This window comes from Bos indicus x Bos taurus, chromosome 3 (genome assembly GCF_003369695.1).
Source record: "Bos indicus x Bos taurus breed Angus x Brahman F1 hybrid chromosome 3, Bos_hybrid_MaternalHap_v2.0, whole genome shotgun sequence".
In the NCBI taxonomy this organism is placed as follows: Eukaryota; Metazoa; Chordata; class Mammalia; order Artiodactyla; family Bovidae; genus Bos; species Bos indicus x Bos taurus.
The window spans coordinates 14,691,178-14,710,506 of record NC_040078.1 but is presented as its reverse complement, the minus strand read 5'-3'; the positions used below and the strand labels follow the sequence as shown (position 1 = coordinate 14,710,506).

The following is a 19,329-nucleotide window of genomic DNA, read 5'->3' as shown; positions in this document are numbered from 1 at the left end:
TCTCTCCACCCACCTGGGCTCTAGGTCTCCAGCCGCTCACTCTTCCTGTTCTCAGCTTCCTTCCTCTCAGATTCCTTACAGCTCTGCACCTGCCAGAACTGAGCCTCCCTAGGCCCTGGCTAGCCTAAAGTCGGCCCTCGATCCCTCTCACTGCAGAAGTCTCTTTACTCTCAATGAGAGGAAGGACGGATCCAGGTGTCTTGAGAGCTGAGAGTTGAGGGCATTGAGCCAACGCGTAGACCCATCACCTCTGCCCTCGAAGATACTTGTGCCCTCCATGCGGAGCCAAGATGGGAAACAGAGCCGAGGAAGATTATAACTTTGTCTTCAAGGGTGAGTCGGGGGTCCATAAAGAAAGAATACCTGAAAGAGACCCAGGAAGAGAACAGCAGAGCCAGAGGGCCCCTTCCTGTTTTTGAATCAATTAGCAGGGCCCCCCTCCCAGGGCTCATCATTCCTTCAGATCAGAAAGAAAGCTTAAGGAGTGGGGGGGGGCGGGGGGTCTGTTTACAGGAGCAAAAGTCCTGGAGCTGCCAGAATGCTCTGCGGAAGTAAATAATGTTGATCACTCCTTAACGGTGCAAGTCAGGCTCTTCTGCCCCACTCCTAAGGGAAGCCCCAGTCCCTCGGAAGAGTTAGCCACTGCAGCACAAGAGATGGAGGTGAGACTTCAGAGAGGATTCCCTCCTGAGAAGGAGGGACAAGCAGACTTAAGAGGAAGAAAGTCACCTTTCCGGGCAGCTGTACAGCAAAGGAGAGATAGGAAGATCTCTACCATACAGGGCTGGAGGAAGACACAGGGAAGATATGAATCGGGACCAGGGTCTAATAGAATCTGGAGAACTCCCAGCACCATAGGCTCGTTGGTCTGTCCCTTGGCAGACCCCCTGGGCTCAAATACCAGGAACTGGGTTTAACTAGGCTATCCCTGGAAGTTTGCATGTATCTTTCCTGCTCCTTTATCTCGCCCCTGTGTTTAGCCAGTCGTGTGTTCCCTACCCCCACCTCCGCACCTCCTTCAGGGCAGGGTGGACTGGCAGCGCTACGATTCCCTGTCCAGCCACTCCACCCTCCCAGCCTCAGCTCCACCCTCCCTTGAGCTGGGACTCTCAGGAGACCAGGGCTTGGGAAACCTGTACTCCCAGCATTTTTCCCAGGAAGGGAGACAAGGTAAGGGGTCACAGTAGACTGGGGCAATACCGAGTTCAGATCTCAGCCCCGCCACTTAGGAGTTATTGCAATTTAGGGTCACTAGAGGCAGACCCGGAGAAGTTTGGGGTGTGAGATGTTTATTGTGGCTCAACAGCAGTGAAAGGAAGAGGAAGGACACAGGATTGGGCAGAGGGAGAAGTCACACTGCAAGGCAGGAACACAAAGCCTTGACCATGGGCGAGCAGCTCTGGGTTTCCCCTCTCTTTGTGCACTGGGTGTGGCAGCCCAGGGAGAGGCATGAGCCCAGATGAGGCTGCCTCGATTTCAGAAGCAGATGCTGAAGGAGCAACAGCTGAAGGCTGGGTGCTGCCTGCACTCCCTGTGGCTGGGGGCAAGGCCTCCCTGGAAGGCTCATGTGGGCAGCACAGCTCACGTTTACCACACTGGCTGTGTTATCTTGTGTAAGTCATTGAACACCCACCCCCTGTAAACATGGGGTGATCCTAATAGAGGTACTTGCCTTGTAGCATTGTTGTGAGGATTAAATGAGTTCAGACGTTCAGGAGGGCACCGGGCATACTGGAGGGGGCTCAAAAAACGTTAACCATTAGTATCTCCATTTTTCAGAGGATAAGACACAGAACAAATAGTTTTCAAAAGGTTGCACAGTCAGTACTCAAAGCCCTGGCTCAGAGTCCACCTCGTGGGAGGGATGAGATGGGGATGAGGTTCCCAATAGCAGAGACACACACACACACTCATGTTCATAAATCCTCTTACCTACAAACATCCATACAGCTCCCAGCTCTTCCCTATCCTACACAAATAAGGAATTTTTGAAGTTGGAGTGAGCCTTTGTAGATTTAATGAACAGGGAAACTGGGACCCAGAAAAGATGAGCCACTTGTTCAGGGTCATATAGCTAGTCAGAGGGTGAGTGGGGACCAGCACCCAGATTATGCAGTGCCCAGTCCTGGGGCACCAGCTGGCCTTTCCAGAACCACCCTGGGTAGCTCCGGGCCAGTGGATTATGGGTTATATTTAACATCAGCCCCCACATTTTAATGCCAGCCCCTAGCTCACTCACAGTGGGTAAGGCAGGGCCCTGGATCCTGCCCTTCAACCCAAAGGCTCTTCATGGCCCCTCTGGTGTATCCTTGTCCATGAAAACCTAAAGGTAAAAGCACCAGCCTACCAACAACGAGTTTCCCAGGCGGCTCAGTGGGTAAAGAATCCACCTGCAATGTAGGAGACGCAGGAGACCCAGGTTCGGTTCGATCCCTGGGTCAGGAAGACCCCCTGGAGGAGGGCATGGCTACCCACTCTAGTATTCTTGCCTGGAGAATCCCATGGACAGAGGAGCCTGGCAAGGTACAGTCTCTGGGGTCACAAAGAGTCGAACACGACTGAGTGACTAACACTTTCACTTTTCACCACCAACAATAATGACAGTAACAGTTTTGCACACTCACTATATCCTGGGCAATATCTTGTTTACTTCTTGCAACAACTCACAGATAAAATTGTTATTCCCATTTTTTTCATCAGAAAGAGAATAATAAGTTGCTGAAGCCATGCATAACTGGCCCCACATCCAGTTCCATGGTCTGAAGCATGCAAGACTGCCCCTTCTTGGGGATAACGGGATCCTAATTTCTGCACACATACCCCCATACCTTTCCCCCGCCCACAGAAGTGTCAGCTGCCAACTTTGTCCTCACCCATATTGCTATTCTCCCCTCGCAAACACACACAAACTGCCCACTTCTCCTTCCAGCTTGTATACATAGAAACACGCCCATGTTCTCAGATCCTCTCGCCCAGAAATGTGCACCCCCCCACACACAGACCCCCTACCCTCCCTGTTACCTCATAACCCTTGGACGCCACTATCCACAAACAGCCCATAGACATCACTCCCTCACCAAATTCTTGGGCTGATGTGTGCCGCTATGTTGCAACAGGCCAGGCCTAGAACCCTTGAAGCCCCTCAGCCTGTTTCAGACTCTCATCCCTTCTGCCCCAGGGTGGGTGCATCATGTAGAGTTGGAGACCCTTGTCTCTGCCAGGCTTCCTGTGGCGCTAGTGGTAAAGAACCCGCCTGCCAATGCAGGAGACTTAAGAGACGCAGGTTAGATCCCCGGATCGGGAAGATCCCCTGGAGGAGGACGCAGCAACCCACTCCAATATTCTTGCCTGGAGAATCCCATGGACAGAGGAGCCTGGCAGTCTACAGCCCATAGGGTGGCAAAGAGTGGGACGCAACTGAGCGTGCGTGCATGGCTCTGCCAGGAGACCTGGCTCCCTCCTCAGTTTTCTGAGCTACTCGTCTTTTCTGATGGGCAGACCCTCTAAGTTCAGTCCTTATCTCTCCACTCCTTCAGTGGTGCTGATCGGCGAGTCAGGAGTGGGGAAGACCAACCTGCTGTCCCGATTCACTCGCAATGAGTTCAGCCACGACAGCCGCACCACCATCGGGGTTGAGTTCTCCACCCGCACTGTCATGCTGGGCACTGCCGCTATCAAGGCTCAGATCTGGGACACGGCTGGCCTGGAGCGGTACCGAGCCATCACGTCGGCGTGAGCCCTGGGCTGGGGGTGTACTGGGGTGCTGGGGTGCTGGGGAAGTCAGGGGGTACCATTGGAGGAGGAGTGGAGGAGGAGGAGGCAAGGAAACTCAGCAGGGAGTTCCCTGAATGGGACCGTGGGGCCACCATGGCTTGGGGGAGAAGACAGGAGTACTCTGAGCTACGAACAGTCTGAGACAGGAAGCAATGATACTGACTGCTGGAGCCAAAAACAGGAGTCATCACCACCACTTACTTGTCTTTACTATGTGCCAGGGAAGGTACAGGACACTTTACATTGGGCATTTTATGTAATCCTCCAAATACCACAGGAGTAAGGTGCTATCATTAATCCCTCTTTAGATAAGAAGTTTGTGTTTCAAGCAGGTGAAATTGGGGTGCAGCTGTGATGGGGACATATTCTAGGATCGAGAGCACCTCCCCCTCACTTCTGCAGTGCTTTGCACTTGGCAACCTTCACTATCTAACTGCAAGGTGAAAGGCTGGACCCCATAACCACACTTTACAAAACTCAGAGGACACAGAGGAACATAAGCCTCTTGATACTGGACACAGAGCGTCTACCAGTCAGTGTCAGGCCAAAGATGGTGTGTGTGTCGGGGGGGGGGGGGGGGCGGGTAGCACCTGCAAGGGGGCAGGAAGCAGGAGTTGGGGGTTTTGTGGCTTTGTTTATGCATATTCATCACTCTTGGACTGGTTACTTGACTCTTACAAGCCTCAGTACAAAGGGAATAATTATATATGAAGGCAATAGCACCCCACTCCAGTACTCTTGCCTGGAAAATCCCATGGACGGAGGAGCCTGGCAGGCTGCAGTCCATGGGGTCGCTAATAGTCAGATACGACTGAGCAACTTCACTTTCACTTTTCACTTTCCTGCATTGGAGAAGGAAATGGCAACCCACTCCAGTGTTCTTGCCTGGAGAATCCCAGGGACGGGGGAGCCTGGTGGGCTCCGTCTATGGGGTCGCACAGAGTCGGACACAACTGAAGTGACTTAGCAGCAGCAGCAACAGTCTGGCTTCCCTTGGTGGCTTAGAGGGTAAAGCGTCTGCCTGTAATGCGGGAAACCCGGGTTCAACCCCTGAGTCGGGAAGATCCCCTGGAGAAGGAAATGGCAACCCACTCTTGCCTGGAAAATCCCATGGATGGAGGAGCCTTAGGAGGCTGCAGGAGGTGCTGATCGGCGAGTCAGGAGTGGGGAAGACCAACCTGCTGGGGTCACTAAGAGTTGAACACAACTGAGTGACTTCACTTTTACTTTCTTTCTTTCAGTCTGAAGAAGTGCTATCAAACTTCCAAGAGTGAGACTGGATACTTAGTAAGGGTGCCTCAGATGGTCAGGAAGATTCAGCTAGTTCTAGAAAGATGGCCATGAGAGAAAAGCACTGGGGGTCAAGGAGCTATGTGAGGGAGATTTGGGGTGTTGGGCATCCAAGAAGCTAGTTTGACCAGAGCCCTGGATACATCCGTGGATAGCTGTGGCTAACATCAGAACAAAGACCAGAGGCAGCAGAGGGGTTAGGAGGGAGGAGGGAGCCTGTGGTTTTGGAGAAGGGAGGTGAGTCTTCAGAGACTCCAAGACCAGTATCCTTGGAAGGCGTTCAGCATCAGACATGGGAGCTCTGGACTGCCCTGAGCGCTTTGGGTCTCTGGACTGTAATCTTCATATTTCCCTGTCTCTGGTGCTCATCTCTGGCTTTTGGCCTAAGAGTTCTGTTCTGAGGTTAGACTTGATGGCCCTGACCTTGCCTCTGTCCACCCCACTAACCCCCTACCCAGGTACTATCGTGGTGCTGTGGGGGCCCTCCTGGTGTTTGACCTAACTAAGCACCAGACTTATGCTGTGGTGGAGCGCTGGCTGAAGGAGCTCTACGACCACGCCGAGGCCACAATCGTCGTCATGCTCGTCGGTAACAAAAGTGACCTCAGCCAGTCCCGGGAGGTGCCCACTGAGGAAGCCCGCATGTTTGCTGGTGAGAGCCCACCACAACCCAGCCGGACCCCTCCGGCTGCTCTGCCAATGTAATCCCAGCCCTTGGTCCCCCTGTAGGGCTCTGGCCTGGACTTCCTCCCCAGGCTCCCCACTTCCATTCTGCCTGCCTCAGAATCTCCTAGACCTTCCCCTCAGTGACCCTGTGTCCCTCGTTATGTCCCACCCATTTGCCCTGTCTTTATGGGCAATTATTCATAGCTGGTTTTAAGGCAGCCCACATTGCCGTGCTCAGAGATCCTAAGTGTGGCAGATGGGCTTCCCTTGACTGTCTCCTGTCACACTTTCCCCAGGAGCTTTCTGGGGTTTAGAGGCAGCAGGATACAGGGATTAAGGGTGTAGGCTGTGGGGTCCCGTGGCCTAGCCCGTGTCTCTTGGTGATCGTGACTAGATGTGGGACACAAAGCAAGTTCTTTTTTCATTCTCTCTGTTTCTGGGCTACAGTTTCCTCTTCTAAAAGAGAGGAATAGTATTTAGACCTACCTTCCAGTTTGTCTGTAGGTTTAAATGAGCCACACATGCCAAGGGTTTAGCGCGTAACGAACGTACATGGTAAAACGTGAAGTGAATATGATTGTCTTGACCCTTCACAACTAACGGTGTGCTTCCTCTCTGTCAGAAAACAATGGGCTGCTCTTCTTGGAGACCTCGGCCCTGGATTCCACCAATGTCGAGCTGGCCTTTGAGACTGTCCTCAAAGGTAGAGCCCCTGCCTCCATTCGACAGGCACCGCCATCCCACCCCTGAGGCTTCTGCGGGCAGCGGGAGGAACGCAGACACCCAGCCCTCGCCCGCCCCAGCCGATTCCTCATCCCCTCTGTGGGCCCCCCCAGCCTCCTCAGAGCCTCCCTCATACACCCCCACCCCTGGAGCTTAGGGAAAGAACCAGAAGGCCACACTCCCAGGGACCTGATTCTTAGTCCCGCTCCACCCACGTAAGTCGACGGGACCCAGGTGCCCAAACTCCTCTTCCTTCCAGCAAAACCCCCAGTGTTCAGAAAGGGGCACGCAGAGTGTTTATGAGGAGGGTGGGCTTCTAATCTTCATCTGCCCTGATCACTGCCCTCTGCCCTCACAGAGATCTTCGCCAAGGTGTCCAAGCAGAGGCAGAACAACGCCCGGACCAATGCCGTCACCCTGGGCAGTGGCCCGGCTGGGCAGGAGCTGGGTCCTGGGGAGAAGAGGGCCTGTTGCATCAGCCTCTGACCTGCCCCCACTGTGTTCCGGTGCCCCCCAGCCCTGCCCAGCTCCAGGAGCTTTCTCTGCCCTGTTGGTCCAGATGTCAGAGGGGCCAGTCCCTGTCCACAACCCTGCAGAGCTCTAAGGTCTTCATGTGCCCCTCCCTGCCCCCAGATCTCTATTATCGGTCCCCCTCTTACAGACTACGGCCCTCCAATAAAGCTGTGTTTTATATCAAGCCTGACCATCCTGCTGCCTCCTCTTCATCTCTGGGCCCTCCTCTGAGTCCTTGTTCCCCTTTCCCTCCCCTCATCCCCACCACCGTATCCACTGCCCCCCAGGGCCAGCTGTCTCTGGAGTCTTGTGGTCTGGGGACAGTGCCAAGGGGGTGGGAGGTGCCCGCCCTTCCCTCTGCCAACCCCCAGGGCAGGTGGAAGAGGGAGCACAGCATGGCAGAGAGGGGGTATCTGGAAGGAGAGACAAAGGAAACCATCAGCGGGTACCATCTGGTGCCCTGGGCCCTGGTGCCAAGAGCTGAGGTCACTCCAATGCCAGGGGTGAGGGGAGGAGGCAGGGGGGATGTTTAAGAAAAGGGGAGTCAGGGCCAGCCCAGGCTGTGTGTGCTGGGGAAGGGATTTTAAGCCTGGGAGGTGGAAGGCCTAAGTCTTCCATCCAGGTTTCTGCTTGACCCTGAAGAGAAGATGTGGGGTGTAGGGATGGATTGAATCTGGTGCAAATTGATGGGAGGGTCGAGCTCTCAGCTCAGCCCTTTCTCCATCAAGTCCGGAAGCTGGCTTTCCAGGCAAGGTCTAGGTGGCCCTGCCTCGCCTTCCCCTGTTCTGCAAGGCAAGGTTGAATGAGGTCTCCTGGTGCCCCAAGGAATAGAAGGAGGTAAATGGAGAGAAAAGAGGGGTTGAGTACTTAGAGACCCAAGTAGGGAGCTGTGGAGAGCAAACAGATAGGAGCCACCCACTTCATGCAAGGTAAGCAAGGTCACCCAGAATGACACCAGAGAAAACCCCACTCACCCTAAGGTGGTTCTGACCAACAAGCCAAGAAAGAAGCCTGAGCCTTAAGTAATAATACTTTTAATAAAATTAAGTTCTTAATAGCACATTTAATACATTAACCCTCCCCCTTCTTGGTTTCTCTGCATTTTGTGCAACATCACTTTGACTTGATTATTCATGGGTCCGTTTTGTTTCCCGCCTTTATTTTGCTTTTGAAATGGTTTTCCTGGTGGATTTGTAACGTGTCTTCACTAGATGCCTCAAATTAAGTCTGACCACAATCCTACTCTACTTTCTACAGTGGAGAGACCATTCCCCTGCCCCAGGGCTGTCTCCCCCCACCCACCCTACCCCACCCGCACCCTCGAGCAGGGAAGAGGAAGCCCTCCCCACCCCAGACGCTACCTTCCCAAACTAGCGGGGTTCCTAGGACAAAAAGAGCAGGGGAAAAGTCTGTCCCTGGGTGGGGTGAGAAGAGTAAATTGGGGAGGAGATATGTTTGGGGTCTAGGGCCAGGGAGGGGCATGACAGAGTCATTAGTGTCATGGAACTTCTTGCCAAGAGTCAAGAGGCCTCTACACCCCCTTGGACAGGAGTGAGGGTGGGGGGACCAACTGATTACAAGCTGGGGTTGGTAGAAGGCAAGTGCACAAGCAAAAGCCAAGCTCCCCAACTTTCTATGGGGAGGGTCAGGGTACAGCAGATGACCTCTACCTGAACTCTTACAGATGGCAGTGAACTAGAACAGATGGTTAGGGTTGAGGGTCACCTAAAGTCCCTGCTGCACCCCCTGACTTTGTACCCTTGGGGGCCAGTTCTCCCAGGCCTTCAAGGACAGCGTCTCCATTCCACCCCAGTGGGTGGCAAGTCCTTGGTATCTAAGAGATAATAAAGCACTTCTGCAAATTTGTAAAGCACAGTGCAGCTTTAAAGGAGACTGATTGTTGAGATCATTCTTTCACCTGCTGCCATGGAGGTCAGAAGCTAAGCAGTAGGGAAAAGAATGGGGGACAGATACCCTCCAGTCCCCTTGAAGCTCTGGGAGAGAAAGAAGCGTGTGCATGTGTGTCTGTTGGTGGAATGACCTACCAGGCTCTTGAATTAATCAGAGGTAGAATGGATTGCAGTTATACTTCAGGAAGGACTTCCTCAGTTAGGCCTGGGAGAAGCTGTCTCTGGAGGGTTGAAGCTGGGCAATCTTCCCCCTCTCAGAGAGCCCCAAGAGGACATGTTTGGAGTAAGGGCTGCCCAAAGACAGGGAGCCAACCATGTTCTCCCACCTCAGCTGTCCCTAACCCAGCCCACCTCTGGTTGAAATGATCAGTGTTCATGCTTTCAAAGACCCTGGGAACTGAGCCCCTCATCTATTTGTCCTATAATTTAAAAATCCAAGGATTCTTAGAATCAACCCCAGCAGACTGGAAGGAAGCTCCCAACCATAACTAGCAACCTGCTCCACCCTGATATCTGAAGATGGGGGGGGGGGGGGGGGGGCTCAGGGTGGACTCAGCCACTTCCCTCCTCTATTTTCCTTTTCATTATGACTTTTATACATTCTACTGGACCCAGGGGCCCTCAATGCTACTAAACTTTAAGCTATCTGAATATCGTCTACTAAGTAACTAGTAATTCTTTCTCTTTGTCTCTAGGATTATATGAAATAAATTTGAATTATTATTATTATTAATTATTATTATTTTGTAGTATTCTTTTCTTTTAAACCCCTCGGTTTTTCTTCTCTCTCTCATTTTTGGTTAAAAAAAAAAAACAAAAAAAAAACTATTTCTCTTAAATCTCACACCTCTCTGAGGGTTCCCATAGGCCTGCTAGGCCTCAGTTCTGGACTTCCCCACCTTACTTGCCCCTGGGACCGGACAGGGGAAGGGGCAGGGGGGACACCCCAGGATCCTCAGTCCTACTGCTTCTTCCTTTCTCCTTAATCCCTTTCTTTGTTTGGCTCTGCCGGCTCCCCCAAAGGGGAGGGGGAGAGGGAGGGGGAGCCTTGGGGGTGAAATCCAATCTACCTGCAGGGCCCCAGAGGGACCAGGTTCCCCTAGCCCGTCTCCACAAGCCATCCCAGGATGCTCCCCCGGAAAAGCAAACGACATTCCTCCCCAAAAAAATGTGGGGGAAAAAAGGAACGTAAACCAGAACATATATTAAAAACACTTTTTTAAGATTTAACTCTGAATACAAATGTATTTTTTTTTCTTCTTCTCTCCCTACATATATTCTAAACCTTCTAAAGTTTTTTTATTTTTTTAAGGATCACTTTATCATAAAATAAAATATCCTTTTCATATAATAAATTACCTAATAAAAAGTCTTTTTTTTTTTCATATTAGCCCAGGTTCTTTGCTACATTTATACGGTAATAAATGCCTTTATTAAAATAGAATATTAAATTATAAAGAACTGCTTTTTTTTTTTTCTATTTTTGTTTTCTCTCCTCTGTGTTGGTTGCCTATCTCGCTCCCTCTCATGCTCTCTTTCTCTCCTCTATTTTGTCTCTCACTATGTGTTTTGTGTTGGTTTCTAGGTTTGGCTCAATTAGTAAGAGTGGGATTGAATTTTCTGAGCCCCCTAGTGTAACAGTCTTCCGCCTTTGTGGGTAGAGTGGAGAGGGGGAGGGGATCGACAGACAGACATCCCATCTTCCCACCCCCCTCCCCACCCCCCCTCGGCGCCCGAGGGGTGCCCATTGGTTTGGTTTGGTTTCTATTGTACAGACATCTCAGGATGGCTCACATTGGCGGGAAGGAGGGAAGTTGTCACAGGCCAGTTTTCCTGGCTGTGACCTCCTTCCGCTCCCCTCCCTGGCTGGTGGTCTGGAGGGGCAGGCTGAGGAGAGGTGAGTTAATTCACAACAGGAGGAAGGAGAGGAGGAAATCCCCTCTGTGCCCCCATCCCTGCACCCCCTCTCCATCCAGGAAGAATGGGACTCCCGAGCCTCAAGGCTCAGAGATCACTTAGAACAGTCCCACCCTACTATATACAAGAATCTCCTAGGACCCCCGGGGACTCCCATCCCCCATCCCCTCCTAGCCCGGCCAGCGGAACCAGGAGGGTGGGAGGCTGGTGATTGCCCCAGGTGAGCAGTAGGGAAGCAGCAAAGGGGGTGCAAGGCCTGTAATAATACATGATTCTTAGAACAGGCCCGGCTGCACCCCAGTCCTGCTTGGCTCTGGAGTGACCCCTCTCTGAAGACAAGGTCTCTCCTCAATGAGTGAGACAGAGACTTCATGATTAATTTGTTAACAGGGGTTCAGGTGAGGTCCAGAGAGGGGCGCAGGGAATGGGGCACTGCAAGGGAGGAGGAACCCTGCCTCCCTCCAGCAGCATCTCCTACTGCCTCTTTCCTGCTCCCCAAGAGCAGACACACTACCCTGGCTCTCCCCATCCCACCACCAGAAAACCCAGCCCCCAAACTGCTCCCTACATGTAATGCCCAAAGATGATAAGGGTGGAGGTTTGACCCTTTATGTACCCCAGTATTAGTCCTCTCTTCAAATATTCACTGAGAACAGGAATACATTCTATCAAGAATTTGAGGTGTTTCTTTGGAGGAGGAGAAAAGTGGGCCTCCGAATGACAAAGAGGAATTGAGGGGACCATCAAAATGTTTTTTCCCTCTGCCTCTCCCCAGGGGATAGTGTCCCCCAAAGCTGAGCTGGATGGAGCAGAAGGAGAGGCGAGAAGGAAAGAAAAAAAAGACAGGCAGGGCTGGTTGTGACAGCCGGCAAGGGGAAGCAGAGAGAAGAGCTGGAGGACAGAGCTAAGGAGAGAGGAAAACCCAAAGGGAAGGATGACGGGGAGGAGAGTGTGTAGGGAAAGCAGAGGAGCACCCCTCTCCAGATTCCTCTAGCCCAGCTTTGTGGGGAGGGACGAGTTCTGAGCCCTTTTATTGATTGACATACTTCCTCCCCTTCCCCCTCAGAAAATCCATTCAGACTTCTGAAAGGGCCCCAACCCCCTCATACTGCTGGAAGCCCAGAACAAATCCTCAAACAGAATACAAGGTGGTGGAGGGTCTAAAGGGTCGTGGTTGGAGGTCAGAGGTCAGGACCAGAGGCTTGGGGATTGTTGGAGCACCTCTAGATACAGATGGTAACTCTCCCTCTCCCGTTCCCCATCCCCTCCCTAGAGGAAGGGGTAGTGTGAGTTGGGCGGGCAGGGAGTCAGGATGCCTTAGCGGCCACCTCTGGCAAAACAAAAGTTTTTTAGCTGCTTCCGGATTGAAGGGTGTGTTGAGGTATCAGAGTTGTAACTCTAGTAAAATTTCCGGCCTGGCCCCCCTCCCAACCTTTCCAGGATAGGGGGACCAGAGGCTCTGAAAGTGGCCCCGCCCTCCAGCCACCATCGCCTCCCCTCCCCGCCCCCCCAGCAAGCGAGTATCTAAGCACCTTGCCCCTCAAACCACTGATTTGCAAAAGGCCCCAGTGGAAAACAGCTCCAGGAAGGGCCCCTGGGGAGCGGCCCCAGGAGGCCAGGGGCCAGGAGCTTAGGAAAATATTCGGATGGCTTGCGTGGCTGTGATGTGGCAGACGGGACACTCCGGGTCCGTCCTCTCACAGATGCGTACTGCACACTCCATGCAGAACAGGTTGTGTCCGCAGGGCACCAGTGCGGCAGTCACCTCACTCTCGAAGCACACCATGCAATCCCGCCCGCCGCCGGGGCTCCGCAGGCCGCCCCCCCCAAGTTTAGAGAAGCCCTGGAGCGGCTCTCCCGGCGGGCGTCTCGGGAGTCCAGCCAGCTCGGGACCCGCGGAGGCAGCAGGAGAGCGATGCGCTCCCGGGGGCCCAGCGCGGGCCTTGGCGGAAGAGGAGGAGGAGGAAGAGGCGGAAGAGAAGAGCACAGAGGTGGGCGTGGCGTTCTCCTGGCCCGCCCAGAGCGGGGGGCTAGTCTCCGCCACTCCGTAGTACACGTCCTGCTTGCCCACGCCATAGCCAGGAAACAGGTACCCGCCATAGCCAAAGTCCCCTCCCTGCTCGCCGAGGCGCGGGGCCTCAAAGCCAGAGTCCACTCCGCACTCGCCGATGCAGCCCAGGCTGTTCTGCCGGAAGGTGGAGAGGGGCTTGCAGCCGGAAGGGTGCACCCGCCAGGCCTCCGAGTAGCGGCTATCCAGCGCGGCGTCGGGGCTCCCCGCCAGGAAGTCGTTTTCATTGTTGTACTCGAGGATCTTGCCTGTGCGGACCGCGATGTGCGTTTCGATCTCCTCGCGCGCACGCTCCACGTTCCCCGGGGCACCGGTGATCTCGAACACCGGGTCGCGGTCCCGGCTTGGCGTGATAATGTACGTGTTGGTCTGCTGCTGGATGCGTTTGATGGTTGCCCCCTTGGGGCCCACCACCAGTCCCACCACGCGATAGGGCACCCGCACACGAATGGTCACTTGGCCGGGCAGAGCAGGCGCCACTCCAAAGGCGGCGCCCGACTTGTTGCGCGAGGCGCGGATCATGGAGAAGTGCTCGGCCGCTGAGATGATTTCCCGGCGGGCTGTGGCCACGTCCTCCCGCCGCCCAGTCACCATGAACACTGGCTCCTCGCCTCGCACGGGCGTCTTGATGTAGGTGTTGGTCTTGGCCCTCAGAGCCTTAATCTTGCAGCCTGGGATAGGGAAGGGAAGAGAGAAATAAACTCACAAGGCAAGAAGGTTTGTGCTGGAACCAACAAGCTCCTGCTCCTACTCCGATACCCAGCCCACCAGGAACCTCTATCTACCCTTAGGAAACCCTCCCCCCTACTCTAACCAGAACAATTCACTTACTGTATCTTAAATCTATCCAGTGTATCTATCAGCCACAGATTGCAAAATGTTGCAACTTTCCCTTGAATTCCATGTAGGACCTCCAAATTTATGCACCCTTTGAAATCCTGAAATAATCACTGACCTTCCCAGACAAGCTGCTAATCTACTCACTAACTCCTCGACAACCATTAGCTGTTTTCCCCAATTTCTCTACTGATTTCTGGCTACTCACAAACTTCCAAATCACTCAATCACCCACCCTGCCCTGCAACTGAGATCTCCAGTCTGTCACTGACCCTGATCTTGCCTCAGAAGCCTACAGTCTACTCCTCACTTGATCTCCATGCATTAAAAGTGTCTTCCAGTCTACACTGGGACGACTGACCCGCATCTGCTCCCATGCCTTCCACCCATTAGTGTCTCTCAGCCGGTCCCAAATTCACAGCAAGTTTTCAGCAACTCATGGAGTGTGGGAGGTCGGGAAGGGTCTGAGAATCAGTTTTAGGAAGGAAAGGAGGATAATGACGTGTGAGGGACGCAGTGCCTGACCTCATGGACACTCCTGCCACCCTGTCCCCTGGGGCAGGAGAGCCAAGATGGGCTGCGGGCTGAGTAGGGTGGGGGGAGAAGGTGTTCTCGACCCATACTCCTGCTTTGAAGAAGGAGTGGGTAAAAGCTGAGAGGCTGGGGAGAGAGGCAGGAAGAGAAAGGAGAATGGCCCAGACAAAGAGAGACAAAGAGGGAGAAGGGGAAAGAGAAAAGTGAGGGAAGCTGGGATGGCCAGACTGCAGTCTAAAGGTGGCAGACCTTGACGGCTGACTGGACAAACCTCTCTCCTCCTTTTCCAATTCCCTATCCCTGCCCCTGTCTTCACACAGAACCTCTGAGACTCACATGTTTTCTCAAAGCACACATGCTACATGTGTGTGTGTACATGCATAGACACAGACATGGACCTAGAAGCCGCTATGCAGCTTGCCTTTATCTAAATGTTATTTCTGGTGCAAGTCTAAAGCACACTTTCACATACCCCTCTCCCCCATACACATGGATTCCCAGTGTTTCATCCTTTCATCCAGCCCACTCTTCTATCCCCATCATTCCCAGGACACATGCAGCACATTCCTATACACCCCTGCCCACAACTTTTGCCCCCATTCACATGTAAACATTCATACCCGTCTCCATATACACACTTACAGTTCCCTTTCTCACTCCCCAACCAATGTCAGTGGTCCTAGTTTTCTGACTCTGCCTAACCCTCCAACCATAGGCCTGAGGTGAGCTCATCTTTTTTTCCCTCTCCTTCCTCCACTCCAGATGGCTTCTTCTCCAAACCTACCAGATTGGCATGTGGGAGGAGAGAGTGGGTTGGGGGCAGCTCTCCTCACCTTCAAGAGACCTCAGGAAGGAGAATTTGCTCCTCCCTTTTTGTCTTCAGACCTCTTGGCAGTTGAGAAGTCCTACCTGTTGTCAAGCCCACATCTTTGCTGCTTTAATGTCAGTAAATGATTGTTCTGTTTGGGAGGCATGGGGGGCGGGGGAAGGAACAGTGAAGAGCCTTCTACAACTTCTAAATGTATGGCATCTGATAGGCACCTGGGTTCTGGCTCTAAGTTTTGGGCCCCTAAACTTACATGAGAGCTGTTATAGGTGTCTTTGGGGGCTGGAATTGGGGTGAGGAGAACAGGCCAGGTATAAAAGTAAGGAGAAAAGCTAGAGGCCTATAGATGCAGAACTGGTAGCGGATCTCGTCCTGCGTTTCCCAACCCCGAAGAAACATCTCTTGAAGGGAAGACCCACTTGGCTTCACCTTCCTAGAGGTCAAATAGAGCACCACTGACGCCACAGCAGGAGAAGGGAGGTTAGACAAGAGAAAGGACTTCCATTCCCTTAAGGAGTGAGGGGGAGGCTTGTCTTCTCTGAATAGGAGAAATCCCCCTACTTTTATGAGAGACAGGCCCATCTGATGCGGAGGCAGAAGAGGAAAGAATGACTCCATGAAATTCCGGGGCCTCCCAAGACCACCCCCGCACCCAAGAAAAGATAACAGTGTCCCCACCCAATTCCAGGGCTCTGGGTCCTTAGTTTCTGACAACAAGAGGAAATCCAACTTTTAAAACCAGAAATCTCAAGAGATGGGGTGCCCCAGGGGGATGAGGGCTACGCCGGGGAGTGGCATCTTTCCCTCCTCCATTCTGGATCTCCCAGCAAAATCCCCCCAACCCCCCACACTTCGGGTAGACGAGGTGTGATGTGGAGTAGGGGCTCCCCGACTTGCCTCCCCTCTTCCCCAGCCAGCAGCCGGCCTCCTCCTTCACTCCCAGCCGGAATGCAGCTCCTCTATTGTTCCCCACTGTGGGACAGCTCCTCCCCTGCTCCTCCCCCACCCCACACCTCCCCAGTCCAGCCCCCTTGCAATTTCCAAATCCCGCCCCCCCCACTCCCCTTTGGGAAACTGGGAGAGGGAAGGGTCCCCAGGATCCCGTCTGCTCAATCTGGACCCTTACCAACATTCCCACCCCCACCCGCCCAGGGATGCTGGAGCAGAGGAGGGTGTGGTATCAGACACTCTACATTGGATTAATTCTGTACCCACCCCCCACCCCAACAACACACCCAGACCCATGCCCTCCAGCAAATCTCCAGGTGATGGTTCCTCACCCCTCAGCACGCCCCTTCCCACCCTGTCCTACTCTCTCACTACCAGAGACCCTTCTGCAGGCCTCTGGCCCCTTGCCGTGGCCAGCCCAGAACAAAAGCCTGAGAGGGAGGAGAAGAGGTCCACACCGGGACGTGGCACTTCGTTGGAGGCACCCCTTCCAAAATCCCATAGACCATCCAACTTTAGTGTGCGGGTGACCACAGGACTCCCTCCTCCCAGCAGCCCCCCTTTCCCACCTCACCCCCAGGCTGGGACCCTCCCATGAGCCACACCCCCTTCCATTCCTACACTCAGCCCAACAAAGAGACAGATACTCAGTCTGCCTTCCTGGGCCAGGTCTCCCCCAAAGTCTGTAACTCCAGGTGGCTGGGGGTCCCAGGGGTGCCCCCTCCCCAAACCACTAGTAGATGCCGTAGTTGAGGCTCCTGAGTAACTCTTTTGCACATTCGGCCAGTTTTTCTGGCTACGAGTGGACACCCCCTCCGGACAGCCTCCCCGGATTGGAAAACCGATCCCCCTCCCTTTTCCCTCTCTCCGAGAGAGGATATTTCTTTGTCTAAGGGCAGAGCCCTAGGGAAGGAAGGATCTGGAGGACAGTTCCAACTAGGGGGGTAGCAGGGAACTTTGAGGCACTTCGAAATCAGGGTAGGGGGCGGGTCCCCCTTTGTGGGGAAGGGACTGAGCCAGAGGCGGGCAAGGAGGGAGGAAGTGAACTTTCCGTGCTAGGGATGGGGTGCCCCCCAACTCCAGTCCCTCTCCGCGGTCCCGGCGCCCGCTTACCTTGCCTGCCCACGATCTCTGCCACGTGCTCGGAGGTGGGCACTGGTACACACTCGGTGGTGTTGCTGCTGCCCTTCAGGCGCAGCTCGGCCTCTTTGTAGAGAGCGCAGAGCTTGGCGTCGCTGGCCCCTTTGGGGGCGGTGGGGGGCTGGGGCGTCTGCGCCGCGGGGGCCGCCGTCGGGGCGGCCGGGGGCGCCGCGGGCGGCGGCGGCGGGGCCGGCTGCGGGGGGGCGGCCGGCTGCGCGGGGGCGCCGCCCCCCCCACCTCCCCCGTCCTCGCCCGCCGTGGGGGCGGGGGGCTCCCCCAAACCCAGGAGGCAGAGTTGATCGAGAGCCAGCTGAAGGGCGCGCTCGTCTTCCAGCAGCCCTCGGTCCTTAGCGCTTCCCCCGAAACATCCTAGTTCTCCAAAGCCCCCATTTCTTTCCATTATTCCAGATACCACTAGACTAGGCATGGCGAAACAAAAGCTGGGGGAGAGAGAGAGAGGGAGAGAGAGAGGTGGTGGAAGGGAAAAGGGGAGAGAGGAGGGGAGGGGAGAGGAGAGGAGGGGGGTGTGTGGGGAGGGGGGAACAAAGAACTGGGGAGGGGGGAAGAAAGCGAGATAGAAAGATAGACCCTCCCTCTAAGCCCCCCTCCCCAAACACCCTGTAACCCGACTCCCCTCGCCCCAGCCCCCGGGGTGGGGGTGGGGGGATAGAGAAGCAAAACCGAGAAAGCAGATCTCCTCTCCTCTCCGGGGGTGACGGGGGGGCGGGGGGCTGCGGGATCTCTGCCCCCACCCCTCCCGCCTCGGTCCCGGGAGTCTCTAGACCCCACCGTCCAGACGCCCCCCTTAGGCTCCCGCACCGAGCCCCAGTCCAGGAGCGGCGCTCAGTGGCCCCCAATAGAGCCCAGCCCCTTCCAGCGCTCAAACTCTTTTGTTTTAAATGAACTGGATGGAGCAGCATGGAACTGACGGGAGGGGGGCGCGCCGGGGGCGCCCGGGGCATGCCGGGAGTTGTAGTTTCCCGCCCTCGGGGGCGCGGGGACGAATTCCTTGACCCGAGGAAGATAGGGATGCGCCTTCGGTCTTTACCCGCTGCTGGGAGGCGAAGCTGGGGGTGGGAAGGCAGTCGAGGTCCCTCATTTTTAAAGAGGAAAGGAGTCAGTGTACAGAAACGGAACGGGTTGAAAACAGGCTAATGGAGTGTGCCCCCCTCCCAAAACGGGCTCCTTCGCGATCCCGGCCAGTCTTAGGTCCCTCTTTCTTATGGTAATGAGGCGGGGGGAAGAGGGCGGGGAGCTGTCCCGGCTGGGTCACTGCGGCTTTCTCTCGCTTTCTCTCCCCTCTTCCCCCTCCCTGCCGCGCTCCCTCTCCGCTCTCCGCTCCCCCCTCCCGTTCTCCCAGAGTCGATCCCGGCTCCGGGCCGCGGGCAGAGGTTCTCCGCAGAGCAGACAAAGCCCGCAGAGGCGATGCGTGGAGAACACGGCTCTGCGCGCTGGGGGGTGGGGGTGGGGGGCCGGGATGGGGTGCCGGGTTGGAGGGTGGGACCCCCTGGCAAAAGACGGGGTCCCCTCTTCCCCAAGCGGCAAGCCATCCCCCTTCCTCCCTTCCCTCCCCCCAGTCTCGGAGATCAGAGAAGCACCGACTGGGAGGTGAGTTAGTTAACATCCTTCTGATCAGTGGAGGGGAGCTGGGAGGGCTGTGGAGAAATGAGGTGAGGAGGATGAAGGGGTGGAGAGAAGTAGGGGACCGAGAGCGGAGAGGCAAGGCAAGTCTTAAAGGCATGATAGGAGTTAACAGTTTCGGGTGAGAGCCACACGAGCTTTGGGTGCGACGGAAGGAGGAAAGAAGGCACCGGGTGGAATGGAGACCCAGACTTCCTCCGCCCGGGCCATCCGTTTAGCTCGGGGGTGTACTGTTCTTTAGCCGTCACCATCATTCCACTTTGCCTCACCCACCTCTCCCCCGTTGAAAACCCACTAATTCAGCTCCTTTGACTCTGGAAATTTGGTGAAAGTGAAAAATCAGTTTTTAAGCCATGAATTGGAGAGCTGAGTATTTTTAGGGGAGTTTGTGGAAGTTGGAGTGTAATGCAATCTTTTCTTCTCCCCTTATCCCAGAGCTTCGGCATTTTTGTCATCCTTTTTATGCCTGGGTCTTTCCCAGTAGGAGAAAGGATGGCACCGCAACCTGAGGGCTTGAGGACGGACTTTTAAGAACTTCCCAA

The 19,329-nt window shown here is 54.7% G+C and overlaps 2 protein-coding genes across 2 annotated transcripts; one reads left to right on the top strand and one right to left on the bottom strand.

Annotated features, from left to right (window-relative positions):
* Positions 1-23: 23 nt before the first annotated feature.
* RAB25 (RAB25, member RAS oncogene family) lies at positions 24-7,156 on the top strand. Its single transcript, XM_027530616.1, has 5 exons — positions 24-333; positions 3,537-3,732; positions 5,523-5,716; positions 6,353-6,433; positions 6,812-7,156. The coding sequence occupies exons 1-5, from the start codon at positions 291-293 to the stop codon at positions 6,937-6,939; spliced, it is 642 nt and encodes a 213-aa protein (XP_027386417.1). The 5' UTR covers positions 24-290; the 3' UTR covers positions 6,940-7,156.
* An 828-nt stretch (positions 7,157-7,984) lies between these two features.
* Positions 7,985-18,056, bottom strand: MEX3A (mex-3 RNA binding family member A). The gene is made up of 2 exons (XM_027530582.1): positions 17,120-18,056; positions 7,985-13,532 (listed from the first exon to the last, which is right to left on the bottom strand). The coding sequence occupies exons 1-2, from the start codon at positions 17,571-17,573 to the stop codon at positions 12,424-12,426; spliced, it is 1,563 nt and encodes a 520-aa protein (XP_027386383.1). The 5' UTR covers positions 17,574-18,056; the 3' UTR covers positions 7,985-12,423.
* Between the last annotated feature and the right edge of the window lie 1,273 nt (positions 18,057-19,329).

Excerpts from the sequence above, each read along its gene's own strand:
- RAB25 (XM_027530616.1), top strand. The coding sequence starts at position 291 with ATGGGAAACAGAGCCGAGGAAGATTATAACTTTGTCTTCAAGG. Across the intron at positions 334-3,536 it reads TTATAACTTTGTCTTCAAGG|TGGTGCTGATCGGCGAGTCA; the intron begins GTGAGTCGGGGG and ends CCACTCCTTCAG. Across the intron at positions 5,717-6,352 it reads GGAAGCCCGCATGTTTGCTG|AAAACAATGGGCTGCTCTTC; the intron begins GTGAGAGCCCAC and ends CCTCTCTGTCAG.
- MEX3A (XM_027530582.1), bottom strand. The coding sequence starts at position 17,573 with ATGCCTAGTCTAGTGGTATCTGGAATAATGGAAAGAAATGGGGGCTTT. Across the intron at positions 13,533-17,119 it reads AGAGATCGTGGGCAGGCAAG|GCTGCAAGATTAAGGCTCTG; the intron begins GTAAGCGGGCGC and ends TCCCTATCCCAG.